The following is a 13,429-nucleotide window of genomic DNA, read 5'->3' on the forward strand; positions in this document are numbered from 1 at the left end:
TCTTCCATTGATCACTTTCCATCCTCCACTACTTAGCGGCAATGACCATGACTTTGATCTTCCCATCAAGTAAGTTTTGATTTTTGAGATTCCCAACACTCCCATGCACATAAAGGTTTTAAATTTTCGTTGTTTAGCAATTGCAGTTTTCTCCAAGCTTTCATATATATTGTCATTGTTCGGGTTTCGGGTGTTTTACAGGGTTTATGGTCGGATTCGAGGAAAAATTTAATACGATAGAAAAGTTTATCAGGGCGAGTATGCGAACAATTTTCAAAATATCGTCATTTTATGAGTAACTCTTAAAATTAAGATCCACTTACAAGTTATTTAAAAAATTACAATTTATTAAAAAAAATTAAATAGGTGAAATTGCATAAACCCTAAAGCTAATTCGAAGAAGAAAGTAAAAGGTTATCAGACTTCTTCTCTCGACGCCTCCGTCCACAAGACCACAACCACCAACGAACGTCGGCACCAGTGAGCAGGCCGTCCAGGCATCACTGCCCAGTAGCCCCTCCCTTCCATCGCACACCCCCTGTGGCCTGAATTCGTTTGACTCAAAACTGCTTCCTCCTCCAGCTCGGTGAGTACTTTCTCCTAGTTACCCTGCAACCCCCCCCCCCCCCCCCCCCCCCCCCCCCCCAAATCTAATTGGATGGATCTGATCTGTAATTGTGATGTAATGTGTTAATTTTGTTGATTTTAGATACAGAGCTCCATAATCATCTACAAGTGTGATTAACGTGAAAAATGGCTACAAAAGGTGGAAGGAAGAATCTGAAGAGGGCTGTTAATGATGAGACATTAACTCTACAACCAGGCCAAAGCATTATGCAAGTTGTTTCTCTTCGAGGCTCCAATCTAATTGAGGTTATTCACCACATCCTTATCACTTGTTCTTGGTTAGATTAGATACATGACTTGATTGATTTAAGTACAGATAATTGATGCCAAAGGAGACAAAGCTTTGGCGATTTTCCCAGCTAAATTTCAGAAAAGCATGTGGATAAAACGAGGTGTGAGTTCATGTACTTTCAGTTGCATTGTACTTTGAAAAATCTACCAAATTATAGCAGTGAAAATTGCTTTGTGTATGGATGACATTGCTATAATTGGGTAGATATTTCAAAGTACACAATGCTGTAATAAGAGAAAAGTGAAAGGAAGATGCAATAATGAACAAATCAATGAAAGTACATTGCTATTTCTTGCATTTAACCCATAAAAATGGTGAATTAGACAATGAAATAAATGTTGCAGGTAGTTTTGTGGTGGTTGATGATAGTGGGAGAGAAGAGGCTGTTGAGTCTGGAAGGAAAGTGGCTTGTGTTGTTCTTCAAGTTCTTTTCCATGAACAAGTTAGATCATTACAAAAGTCTCCAGAATGGTTAGTTTGGTTATTAATGATCTCAAATTCTTCAATAAAAAAAAATACTTATTTGCAATTTGTTTTATTAATGCAGGCCAGAAATCTTTAAATCAGCCATAGTGGAGAAAAACCCTTCAACCACACAGGAAAATGAGGAGCTAGAGTCTAGTGAAGATGATGGGATGCCCCCATTGGAAGCCAACACAAACAGAAGACCTGTAGAACTTCGGTCAGATACAGAGTCAGATTCTGAAACAGAAGATTCTTAAGTATGTAATTATGCTACTATCATGATTCTTGTTTTCTTCTTTATTGCTCACTACAGTTTATTTATTTATTTATTTCACTACCAAAATAGAATGATTTTGAGGAAAACTTCTCTTTGCAGTTTGCATACTGTATGTTTCACAGTTTCAGTTGGTTTTTACACATGTTTTGGCTTTTACACTTGTATCATCTGCAACATCTGTATCACCTTAATCGTTTTCTGTAATCCATGTTGGCATATGTAGTTTTGGTATAGGAAGATTCGTATTGGTCAGCATGGCAACAACTTCCTCCATTGTTGGTCTGTCAGCTGCATCATTTAAAATACACAGCAGCCCAATCAGGATGAATCTTGCTGTGATTCTTAAATCGGCATCAATTCTATGATCAATCATATTTCTATCTTTTCCTAACCACCAATCTCTCCAAACCTGTAACAACTGTACATGCCTAAAGTTACACTCCAACCATTGCACCAAAAAGAAGTACTTTTTGACATTTTTAATATAAGTAAGTTAATTTGTCATTCATTTTGATCGATGTACTTTATACTTCATGCATTACATGTAGCCTGCTTATATTTCTCCTTAAAAAGTAAACACAATCATATTGTAGAAGCACAATTCTAACATTATAAGAATCTGATCATACTTATTGTTCGTTGTGCTGTGAAGACAAAATTGAAAAAATGGTCCCTATGGTTGGCAAAATTATGTAGTTTTGGTCCAAAGTTTTGGTGGTGCACCAATGGTCCAAAATTGGATCTTTTTTTTGGTTTTGGTCCCTATACACTTAAAAGACGATTATGCCCATATAATTTTATTTTTCATTTTCTTTAATAGCTCAAATACATAAATTAATTTAATTTATATTTATTTAACTTAAAATAAAAAAAATAAAGAATGGTCAATCCGCCCCCTCCTACTTGTTCGTTCCCTACTTTCATCATCCCCTCCACCATCGTCCCCAACTTCTTGATCTCCATCAACATTTATCCCCACTACTCGAAATAAGGCTTCCGATGGCCGACAATGATGAAGCTTCTCAAAGTCCTCATGAACTCCATTTTTGAAAATTAGGGATTGCATCTAATCATACTTCTCTTCCTCCATAGGTGGTTTCGTCTTCACAATTTCTGTTGGAGCCTTAAGCTAGGAGCCTTGTGAAGGTGGGTTTACATCGAAGGTGAGGCTGGGTTTACGCCGGATTCGAAAGCGATGGTGGTGATACAGGTCGTCGTGGCAAGTGGGGTTTCAAAATTGGTTTTTAGAAAACCCATCGTGTCCTTTGTTTTCAGAAAACTAATTGCCTCCGTTTAAATTTTGACCATTAAAGCTTTGGATGGCTTAACTAGTAAATTAATTAGGATTTGGTTTCTTGAATTTGGGATTGACCATTTCTTTTTATCTTCATTGGTTTGAATTGATCTCCTTTGGGATTTAGTGAATCTAAGATTTGTTTTCTTGAAGGATGTGAAGGAGATGATAATGATAAACAAGCAGCAGCGACGTTGATGAACAAACATGGTTGGGGTGGTGATGAACAAATAGGGGCAGCGGTGGCAGGATGGTCTCATGGCGATGACTGGGGAAATACGAGGGTGGGGTTTGTGGAGGAAGAGCTCGATTCAGAAGAGAAGTGGAAAAGCGCAATAAATAACCATCACAGACTTGCTCTTCTTTCTCTTGGATACCTGCAACTCGAGGAAAAAATGGAAGAGGAGACCGGTATTTTGATCTTGATCTGTAACCGTTCCTCGTCTTTATTTCTTTTAATTGACATAACCAGGGGCGTGAATGATTTGAGTTTGTTTGTGTGTTTTGAGTGCATGTTTGGATCTCTATGTGTTTTCTTAGTCTTGGAATAGAAAGAGATAGATGATGTAGAAGTAGGAGGTGGGGTAGGATGTGATTTGGGAGGGTTTGGGTGGATGGGATTTCATTTTTGGTATTTTTAAAATTAAAATAAAAGTATTATAATTAAAAGAAATTAAAAAAAGAATCATAAGGGCACATTTGTCATTTCAGGTAGGATTTGGACCAAAACCACAAAAAATGACAACCATAGGGACCAAAACCACACCAGGTTTTCAAATTGGACCATCGATGCACCATCAAACGTTTTTGGACCAAAACCATATAATTTTGATAAACACAGGGACCATTTTTGCAATTTTGTCTGCTGTGAACTAGTGTATATTATACCCGGTCATGGTTTCCAAAATCAACACGCCAAATTTATACACATCATCCTTAGTTGAGAGCTGATTATCATGCCGAAAATCTGACAGTTTGGGGTCAAAGCTTTCATCTAAAAGAATGATTCCAGGTGTGACATTACCATGTATGACATCATGCTGGTGAAGATAAACAAGTACCCTAGCAACAGCCAGTATAATTTTTTCTCGCTTATTCCAGTCCAAAAGAGTACATCCACGATCTACAAAGACATCATGGAGCACATGTTTGTCAAGGTTTAATCTAAATCTTAAAATCTATCATTTGAATATGAATGGGTTGTAGGTTTCAAACAATAAAAATTCATACCAAATAGCATGTGATCTAGACTTTCACACACTGCAAACTCGTCGATGAGGAATACTTGTGTTCCTTCAATGGAATATCCAAGCAATTTGAGCAAATTTTCATGCTCAAGTTTTACCAGCAACGCCACTTCATTTTTGTAATCTTGAGATCTGGATCCGGAATTATGTCTGGCAATTGATACTCCTTGTCCATTTTGCAGCCTTCCCTGAAAAGAGAACTAATTTGGAGCTTTAAGCAGTCCTTGGAAACCTGAAAATAATGTAATAAGATAAGATACATGACTACATATATACCTTGTACACAATGAAATCATGAGATCCCCATCTTGAAATTTTATTATTCTCAGAGAACTTCTCAGTTGCGACATTGATAGTTCCGAACTCAAACCTGCGTAATGTCTTGTGTTCACCTCCAATAGTTTCAAAGTATAACTCCAAACATCTTTTACGCCCAACTACAAAAACATACAAGAAATAAGTATTGTATGATATCATAGAATATATAATATTCAATATACTAAGTCTATGCACAAATAATATTCAATGTACAAGGGATTTTATTAGGAGTGTTGCTGATGGTGTCAACTTTCCTATTCTAAAACAACTTTTTCTTCCAGCAATGTTGCAATGAGTTGTACAAAAATCAACACACTTTCCTTTTTTATGTGCGGGATTTTATTTGTGTTGCACATACTTTATTATATGGCAGCTGAATTTATTCCTTCATGGGGCTAATTACTTGGTTATTAAAGCATCAACAATGCATGGTTTAATAGAATGACCGAATAATGTAGAATGTCTAGTTGGTATTAAGTGGATTAAACCAAACCATTGTGGGATTTCAAGTTGACATCCAATGGATTTAGAGTTCGATGAACATTGAACTGTTCAATGTGAAAAAAACAAACTTTTTTTAACGTGTTATTGAACTTTATAGAGTTTAACACATTGTAAGAATTAAATGATAAAGTTGTATGAAAAGTAAAATATTGATTTGGCAATCCATTAAACATTATAGAGTTCAATGACCTGTGGATATCCTTAGTTAACCTATTAGATATAAATGTTTCCTATTTATTAGGGGTTTAAGACTTAAGAGTATCATTAGAACTCTTTGTAATTGAAGCCATCTTAATCTCATATTATATTCCACCAACTTTCTTCTACCTTTCTCTTCGGCGATTTTCAACAATGTAACATTCTCCTTTATTTCGCTTCCTGTGATCATCACAAATTATAACAGGTACGTCATTCCATGAAGGTAAAACTAGAAATTAATACAGTAGGAAGACATCTTAATAGTAAAATAAATTTGGGATATAAAAGAAGTTTAGATTAAAAAGGGTACCCAACAAAGGTGAATATAGAGATGGTGTTACCCACAAAAGTTAAAGAGTGGAAGGGAAGATCACAGATTAAAAAAAATATATTCATCAATAACATTGCGTTCTTGTGGTCATCACAAAGGAAACGAAAATAGGCATAACATCTATCCCGACAAATAAAAACAGAATTATTCTAAAAGTGCCAACAAAAATATCAAGCCAGATTGAATACATGACCACAACACAGAACACCCTTAATTCCTAACCATGAAGATTGTTTATGGTATCAACCATGTAAAGTAAGGAAGTTCTCTTCCTTGTGTTAAGAAAACTTGTAGCACTGGTTTTAATAAGGAGATTTGAGAGTTATATATTCAAAATACCTGTGAAACACTATGGAGGGCATAACTCTGATATGAAGTCCTCAACTGCCCCAGAATCATAGTCATCGAACAGTAAGAATTTCTCAAAGGTATCTGAATACTTTGATATCAACCTTGATGGCACAAGCTCTTCTGGCATACGTATTTTTGGTATAGGAAGAGCGAGAGATAAAGTGTTAGTGAGCATGCCAACAACCTCCTCCATTGTTGGTCTATCAGCTGGATCTGCTTGAACACACAACAACCCAATGTGTATGACTCTTGTAATGGAGCTTGAATCAACATCAATTCTAGGGTCAATTATATCTGAAGATGTTTCATCCAACCAATTTGTCCAAACCTACAACAATTCCACGTATCTATGATTATACCAAAACCATTGCACCAAAAGATGTGTGTCTTGACATTTTCTTTATATACACATAAGTTAATTTGTTGTTCGTTTTGATCATCATCCTCTGTTATTCATTCAATAAATGTGGATTGTTTAAATTTCACCTTGAAGAAGTACATAAGACACACAATATATGACATTTCTCTCTCACACCAAATAATTAAGACCCACAAACGTAACAAAAATGAATAACCAAGCATCTTTTCTATGACTCAAACATTTTGTCAAAAATTGGTAATTGCATAGAAAAGCAAATTACAAGTTGAAAAACGTCGACAATAAATTGGTATGAAAATCCATGTCAAATTATATGCTTGGGTCAATTTTAAAACATCAATATATGTACTTTAGATTATATAGGCAATCATAGAATCTGATCATCCATAATCATACTTACATATTCTTCAAAGGTCATGTGGCCACTGGAGTTGTAAAGGTAATGATTGGGTACTGTACACCCAGTTATGGTTACCAAAATCAACACACCAAAACTATACACATCAGCCTTAGTTGACAGACGATAAGTCTGATATACTTCTGGTGCAATATATCCCCTGTGACACATAGCAGTGACATAGCAGGTATTAGCAAACATAAAAGTATCTGGGAAACTCTTATATGGTATACTCAATTTTCCTTCAACTCTTCAAGTATATTAAGACCGTACGAAGTTTAACTTAAGTCAGTTTTACCATTAGTTATAAACTTTTCTCCTAAAACTATAATTAAGGAGTTGATTGCCCCAAAAATAAGGACTCTCTCCCCCAAATAAATGCAACATCTCTCTTTCTGGCTGTCCTATAACAAATGCAATATTTTTCAATCTTGGGGAAGTTTCAGTTGGAAATTACCTTCTTGCCAGCTAATACCTATATACTAACATCTTTATCAATCAAAACTGTTAATAGTTTACAAGATTTTTCAAAGTTTATAATTACTAAGGGATATCAATCATATCATACATATACTTTTCAAATACTCACTTTCATTCAACTATGTCTCGAGCTTAAAGTACTTGCGCACTTAATTTGAACCGTAACCGAGTCAAAAATACTTTTCAATTGTGGAAGAATATATGAAAGAGTCAAAGCATCTCCGATGCTTTAGCTTTACTACTACTAAGTGACCAAAGTGGTCATCTGGGCTTCACAGCAACTGTGACATATTAGGTTTAAACACTTCCATGCAACCATGCCCAAATGGTACCAACCAAGAAGCAAGTTGCTTTCACAACCTTTGTTGTGCGAAAACAAGAATAAAGCAAGTTTTGAATAATATATTCTTAGATAATTCAAGGACCCTAGTAGTCACCACCGTGATCCAAAAAAGCAGTTCCCTTTTTGTTGGATCCAATGGGATCACTAAGAAAGAGGACATCTGTAGAGTTCAAGACAAGAGCATGAGATCTAAAATGAAAATTTCTAGATAAATGGGTATGTACTTACGGAATCCCACCTACGCTCTTCTCTTTGATGCAATCAGCCTCGCTTATTGCTAAACATCTTGCAAATCCAAAAGATGACAGTTTGGGGTCCAAACTTTCATCTAAAAGAATGTTTTCAGGATTGACACCACAGTGTATGATCCGAAATGGACCATGCTGGTGAAGGTAAAGAAGTGCCCTAGCAACACCTAGGATTATTTTGTTGCGCTTATTCCAGTCCAATAGAGTACATTCATGATCTACAAAGACATATCTAGAATATATTTCATTCGAGTATGAAGTTTTAGAAAAAATTAAGGTTAATAGGTGGTGCGTACTTGCTCTTCAACTCCAACACGAGTTTTCAAGAGGGTGCAATATGCCCTCTTTTGAACCAAGCCGTGACATAAGGCATAAACATGTGATGTATGTTTCAAAAAAAAGAAGTGTACCTTTTATCAAGCGATCTAGACTTGCATAGACTGCAAACTCATAGACAAGGAATACTTGTGTTCCTCCGATGGAATATCCAAGCAAGTGAAGCAAATTCTCATGCTCAAGTTGTACTAGTAATGACACCTCATTTTTATATTCTTGGTAATAGGAATTGGAATCGTGTCTGGCAATCAATACTCCTTGTCCATTTTGAAGCCTTCCCTGAAAAGAGAAATCAGGTTTAAGTTTTAACAATCTTTGGAAACCTGGAAATAATGTAATTAGATAAGATAAATGAATACGTAAACCTTGTACATGGCCTCAATTTCACCATCGCCCCAGGCTGAAATTTTATTAGTCTCAGAGAAGTTCTCAGTTGCGACAATGATAGTTTGGAACTCAAACCTACGTAATATTCTGTTTTCACCTCCAATAGTACCAAAGTATATATCCAAAGATCTTTTACTCCCAACTACAAATAAAAAACTGTTAGAAACGAATAAAAAAGTAGAGGATTGTATGATATCATAGAATATGTCATTCAACAGACCAGGTATATGTTCTGAGTTTTGTACACAAATGAGTCATATGATTTTCAAATTAAGAAATACAAGCATATCTAATGCAATAAAATGCAGCATTCCCGAATTTATGTCCATCCTATTTTTTGTGGATTTCGTTTTCATAAAAGGCCCCCCATACTTCAGAAAGAGGCATTTGCAACAGACGGACGACAGTCGCTAATTTGCCCCTGTAACTGACTACTAACAGAAGGACGGCAGTCGCTAATTGTAAAATAAAGCATTATTTAACTTTACTCGTGACACCAATGATGAGGGACATGACATGTGTAATGGGTAAAAAGAAATAAGGGTTTTGTCAGCTTGGAAAAGCCTAAGATTCCTCGCCCCTGGATCAATCAAAGGTGAGAGAAGGATGGGTAAGTCAAAATAAACTAGGGATAGAAAAGAAGTTTAGATTAAAAAAGGCATTAAATTGCGCTCTTGAAAATTTTGCAAGGATGGATGAAAAGAAAATAGAGACAATGAACAAGGAGAACGAGTCACCCACGGAAATTAATGATATTTTTTCAAGGATGGATATTCATCCATTAAATTGCGCTCTTGAAGTAATCACAACAGAGTCACATGCATAACATCTATCCCTAACAGACAAAGATTTTTTTTTCTAGAAATGCCAATAAAAATATCAAGCCTGATTGAATATGAATATGAGATCAAAACACAAAACACCCTTGATCCCTAACCATGAAGATTACTATGCTATCAACCATGTAAGGACTAAGGTAACGAAGTTATTTATGAAATATGTAAAGGTAAACAATAGGCAATCATGGCAGCACTAAGTCATTTAATCTTGATTCATTTGGAATCAAAACAGAGGAAGCAAGAAGCCAAGAACCATGAAGAAGTTGCAATAAAACTTTGACATGCAAACCAGTACAACTGTAAATCGCCAAAGGAATATCAACCGAATAAATTACAATGCAAGAAGAAAATGCAGGATGAGAGAGAGCAGAAAAGAGCTGCCCTAGGGAACAAAATACAGTTTTTGTCCCCTGTTGACATGCGAAACCAGGCAAAAAAATACCAACTGGTTTTGCAATAACCATTTGGGGTAGATATGTAAATCATAATGTATTGTTGATCCTTAATGAAGGAAATATCTTCTATTCAACTGCAAAATTATCAGACTTCTTTATGCTTACCTACTCATCAACACAAATTGAAAATACATATATATGTTCTTGCAATACATGTATACATGCAAACATCCACAAGTAAATCAGTTTGTGTGCGTATGCATGAGAACAAACAAAGAAACCAGGAGAAATATATTACCAGATTTATCCTCAATGAATGAAGACAGAAACATTGGCACCTTATTACCAAATATTTTCATGCCTGGAGGGTGCAAGGTGTAATTGGCTTTTTCCTGTAAGGCTAATACAGATTCAAGACACGCCACAACCTCGGCTATTGTAGGTCGTTGCTTTGGATTGTTATGCAAACAGCTATCTGCAAGCCGTGCAAACTCCTTCAAACATTTAGACAAGATTCTCTCCCTTATATAAGAATCAACGATTTGGCTTAGCCTACCTTCTCTGATAGATTCTTGAGCCCAATTTACTAAACCCCAATGCTCCTCATCAAGACTACTATCCACCGCTTGTTTTCCACTCAGGACTTCAAATAAAACTACCCCAAAGGCATACACATCAGACTTTCTTGTCAGCCTGCCCGTTGCGTAGTAGTCTGGATCCAGGTATCCAAACGTGCCTTTCACAAAAGTGTTAACATAAGTGGATGGTTGATTTATTGGACCAAGTTTTGACAGCCCAAAATCTGAAATCTTAGCAGCCCAGCTGTCATCTAACAATATATTTGAGCTTTTAACATCGCGATGTATAATTCCATGCTTAATACCTGTACCAGTGTGAAGGTAATCTAACCCGCGAGCGGCCCCTATACATATTTTGAGTCGTCTGACCCAAGGTAAAGGACTCTGGAATTTGTGAAGATGATCTTCAAGGGTTCCATGGGGCATATATTCGTAAAGAAGGATCATCTCTTGCCCATCATTGCAATAACCAATCAAAGACACCAAGTGACAGTGCCTTAACTTAGAAAGCATTTGAACTTCATTCCAGAACTCTGCTGCGCCTTGATTAGAGGTTGAATCCAGGCGCTTAATAGCGACAACCAAATGAGTTGATCCATTAGCGATGGTTCCTTTGTAAACCATGCCAAAACCCCCTCGCCCGATTACCAATGACTCATCAAAGTTTTGGGTTGCTGAGTGAATCTCAGAAATTGTAAACTGACGGAACTGCTGTGGCAACTCTAAGGACGAGGAAGATCCAGCATCCATACCGGTAGAGAAGAAGATGGTTAGAGATAATTGACAATTTAGAGAGAATTTGAGAAGCTGGAATGTTTCGTGTGTATAATTTTTCTGCATAATAAGGCTGTAGTCGTAGACTTCTCATAGTCAGACATAATGATTATATTGCTCTTTCGCCCGAAACAGCGTGATTTGTATTTTTCTGTAGATTTTTCTATATAATCTTACGTTATGTCAAATTAAGACATAAATTTGCAGAAATTGTTGTACCTTCCAATCTTCCATGAACGAGTAGGGTTTTGCTACTGTCTTTGCTCCGGCACACCTTCATTGACTTGGTTTTTATCTTTAACAATTGAGAGTTACTCTTGGTCCCTGTTCACTGCTGCTCTGCTGGAAGACTTTGATTCCATTTTTCGCGCTGAAAAAATATGCACAGTCAAATCTTTTTTACTACAACATATTCGAGAAATGATCTATATACTATATAGGTCTATTTTTGTTCAACTAAACAAATTTTACAATAAAACATGTTATTAAAGTTAATTAAGTTGCACTTTCATAATTCATATACATTTTTTAAATTTCTAAGAGATTTACATATATACAACATGAGTTTATTAAAAAAAAAATAAACAAATATGAAGATCTAAAATTTTAGAAAATTTGAATTTATAAGAAAAAAAAAGAAAAATATTTAATTATTAAAATTGAAGTGTTTATTTATCTTTTAAATTTAAACAAATAATTTAAATAAATAAATAACAAAAATAATTGGATTCAATTTAAAAATTTAGAAATTATAAAGAAAGTTGCATTAAGGAATTGAATATGAATTTATTATTACATTTATTATAGTTAAATATTACATGAAATTTAATAAAATGGAAAACCCGCAAAATGACATGTTGATATAATTTAATCTAAAATTATCACAAAGTGACATCTGACATAATACATAAGAAGATGACAAATGACATAAATAATTTTTATTTATTAGAATAAATATAATATTATTTTCTTCAATTCTCTTCTTGTTACTTTTGATTGCATTAAATACCGATCATACTTTAATTTTGTCCATTATCACATAATTTGTTCGTTATAATTTTTTATTTTAATTCTTAACCAATTAACATCCTCTTAGTGTGTATATTTGTTTCTATTAGCTATGTATTTTGTATCCATTAGATAGCCCACACAAGAAATAGTTTTTATGATTCAAAATATATGCATGATGTACTTTGCAATATATATATATATATATATATATATATATATATATATATAATAACTTTATTTCAATCACAACATTTACTAATTTAAGGTACGGACTTTGCAAAATATACATAAATATGGCAATACTCTTATTATCCAAACTGTATCAGTACATTAATAGCAACATAGTTTTAAGTTTGAACTAATTATAGCATTGTCCTTTAAATTGTTCAAAACCATGACATTATAATCTCACAAATATACTCAAATATAGCATTAGACTTTGAAAAATTCGTCCATTTATGGAATTATGTTTCTAAAATGTTATGATCCTTAATCCTATCTTGTATGATTTAAAATTATATGATTCAAAAATGTTATGATCCATAAGGACCAAAATTTGTTATGAACCAAAGCCTACATGAAAAAACTAGATTTGAATGAAAATGATATGATCCAAATATGTTATGATTAACAAAATGTTTATGATCATTAATTTGTTATGACCAAAAAACAAAAAGTTGTTATGATACAAAAACTGTTATGATCCAAAAGAAAATAAATAAGATGAATTTTGTGATCCAAATATGATATTATCCAAAGCACTATAATGCACTAGTTATATATTTACAAATATGTTATGATCCTAAATTCTACAATGATCCATTTCAATCAGTTTATGATCCAAATAGTTTTATGAGCTAATGCTACAAATGAGGTGATAAAAAATAAAAGATTTTATCTTAATCCTAAAGAGTTTAACAAATTAATGATATGATTTAACAATCTTATTATTCAACTCTATAATGCTCCAACTCCAACAATTTTATAATCTAATCATGTAATAAACCATGAATATGTCAAAGTATGGAGTTGATAGCAAGAAAAACCTAAAAATTGAAAGACCCTAAAAAACCTTTAACTTTAGTAGCTTTGAATTGGGACAAACGCACCTAACCTAACCTTGACAACATGGCGGCTTGAAAACCTTGAGAGACCTTGCAGTTGTGAAGCTCCTTGATGAGATATTAGGCGTCTTGAAAAAACTTTTCAACATTAGAGTCCGCATAGTAATAACAACTGACCTTTATCCTCAAGGACGATTAGAAAAATAGCTTTAGGAGCCAAATTGCTATGACTTTTAAACATATCGTCACAGTTAACCCAACATCAGTGACATCATTTCACTTTTAGGCCTTACC

At 34.4% G+C, this 13,429-nt stretch overlaps 2 protein-coding genes across 9 annotated transcripts; one reads left to right on the forward strand and one right to left on the reverse strand.

The window, feature by feature from the left end:
- Positions 1–377: 377 nt before the first annotated feature.
- Positions 378–3,211, forward strand: LOC145115056 (uncharacterized). Of its 4 annotated transcripts, none has more exons than XM_079051210.1 (6): positions 378–586; positions 710–873; positions 944–1,019; positions 1,264–1,390; positions 1,467–1,641; positions 3,109–3,211. In XM_079051210.1, the coding sequence occupies exons 2-5, from the start codon at positions 754–756 to the stop codon at positions 1,639–1,641; spliced, it is 498 nt and encodes a 165-aa protein (XP_078907336.1). In that variant the 5' UTR covers positions 378–586; positions 710–753; the 3' UTR covers positions 3,109–3,211. The 4 variants fall into 4 exon arrangements, with proteins under 4 accessions (XP_078907336.1, XP_078907337.1, XP_078907338.1 ...); XM_079051211.1 differs by lacking the exon at positions 3,109–3,211 and adding an exon at positions 2,754–2,834; XM_079051212.1 differs by lacking the exon at positions 3,109–3,211 and adding an exon at positions 1,885–1,972.
- LOC145115055 (uncharacterized) lies at positions 1,736–11,364 on the reverse strand. 5 transcript variants are annotated; one of them, XM_079051206.1, is made up of 11 exons: positions 10,007–11,364; positions 8,453–8,616; positions 8,162–8,366; positions 7,732–7,969; positions 6,684–6,840; positions 5,893–6,232; positions 5,352–5,402; positions 4,479–4,639; positions 4,186–4,402; positions 3,844–4,078; positions 1,736–2,070 (listed from the first exon to the last, which is right to left on the reverse strand). In XM_079051206.1, the coding sequence occupies exons 1-6, from the start codon at positions 11,124–11,126 to the stop codon at positions 5,903–5,905; spliced, it is 2,214 nt and encodes a 737-aa protein (XP_078907332.1). In that variant the 5' UTR covers positions 11,127–11,364; the 3' UTR covers positions 1,736–2,070; positions 3,844–4,078; positions 4,186–4,402; positions 4,479–4,639; positions 5,352–5,402; positions 5,893–5,902. The 5 variants fall into 5 exon arrangements, with proteins under 5 accessions (XP_078907332.1, XP_078907331.1, XP_078907334.1 ...); XM_079051205.1 differs by having other exon boundaries at positions 1,736–2,079; XM_079051208.1 differs by lacking the exon at positions 1,736–2,070 and having other exon boundaries at positions 2,196–4,078; positions 4,186–4,434; positions 4,573–4,639.
- Positions 11,365–13,429: the final 2,065 nt, after the last annotated feature.

The sequence above is a fragment of the Lactuca virosa genome, chromosome 5, assembly GCF_052849685.1.
Source record: "Lactuca virosa cultivar CGN04683 chromosome 5, Lactuca_virosa_CGN04683_v6, whole genome shotgun sequence".
Classification (NCBI taxonomy): Eukaryota; Viridiplantae; Streptophyta; class Magnoliopsida; order Asterales; family Asteraceae; genus Lactuca; species Lactuca virosa.

What these genes read in the sequence shown, in the direction of transcription:
- LOC145115056 (XM_079051210.1), top strand. Translation starts at nt 754, where the DNA reads ATGGCTACAAAAGGTGGAAGGAAGAATCTGAAGAGGGCTGTTAATGAT. An exon ending in GAGGCTCCAATCTAATTGAG is followed by an intron (nt 874 to 943) that starts GTTATTCACCAC and finishes ATTTAAGTACAG; the next exon opens with ATAATTGATGCCAAAGGAGA. An exon ending in AAGCATGTGGATAAAACGAG is followed by an intron (nt 1,020 to 1,263) that starts GTGTGAGTTCAT and finishes TAAATGTTGCAG; the next exon opens with GTAGTTTTGTGGTGGTTGAT.
- LOC145115055 (XM_079051206.1), bottom strand. Translation starts at nt 11,126, where the DNA reads ATGCAGAAAAATTATACACACGAAACATTCCAGCTTCTCAAATTCTCT. An exon ending in AAATTGAGGCCATGTACAAG is followed by an intron (nt 8,367 to 8,452) that starts GTTTACGTATTC and finishes TTCTCTTTTCAG; the next exon opens with GGAAGGCTTCAAAATGGACA. An exon ending in ACATGACCTTTGAAGAATAT is followed by an intron (nt 6,233 to 6,683) that starts GTAAGTATGATT and finishes GAATTGTTGTAG; the next exon opens with GTTTGGACAAATTGGTTGGA.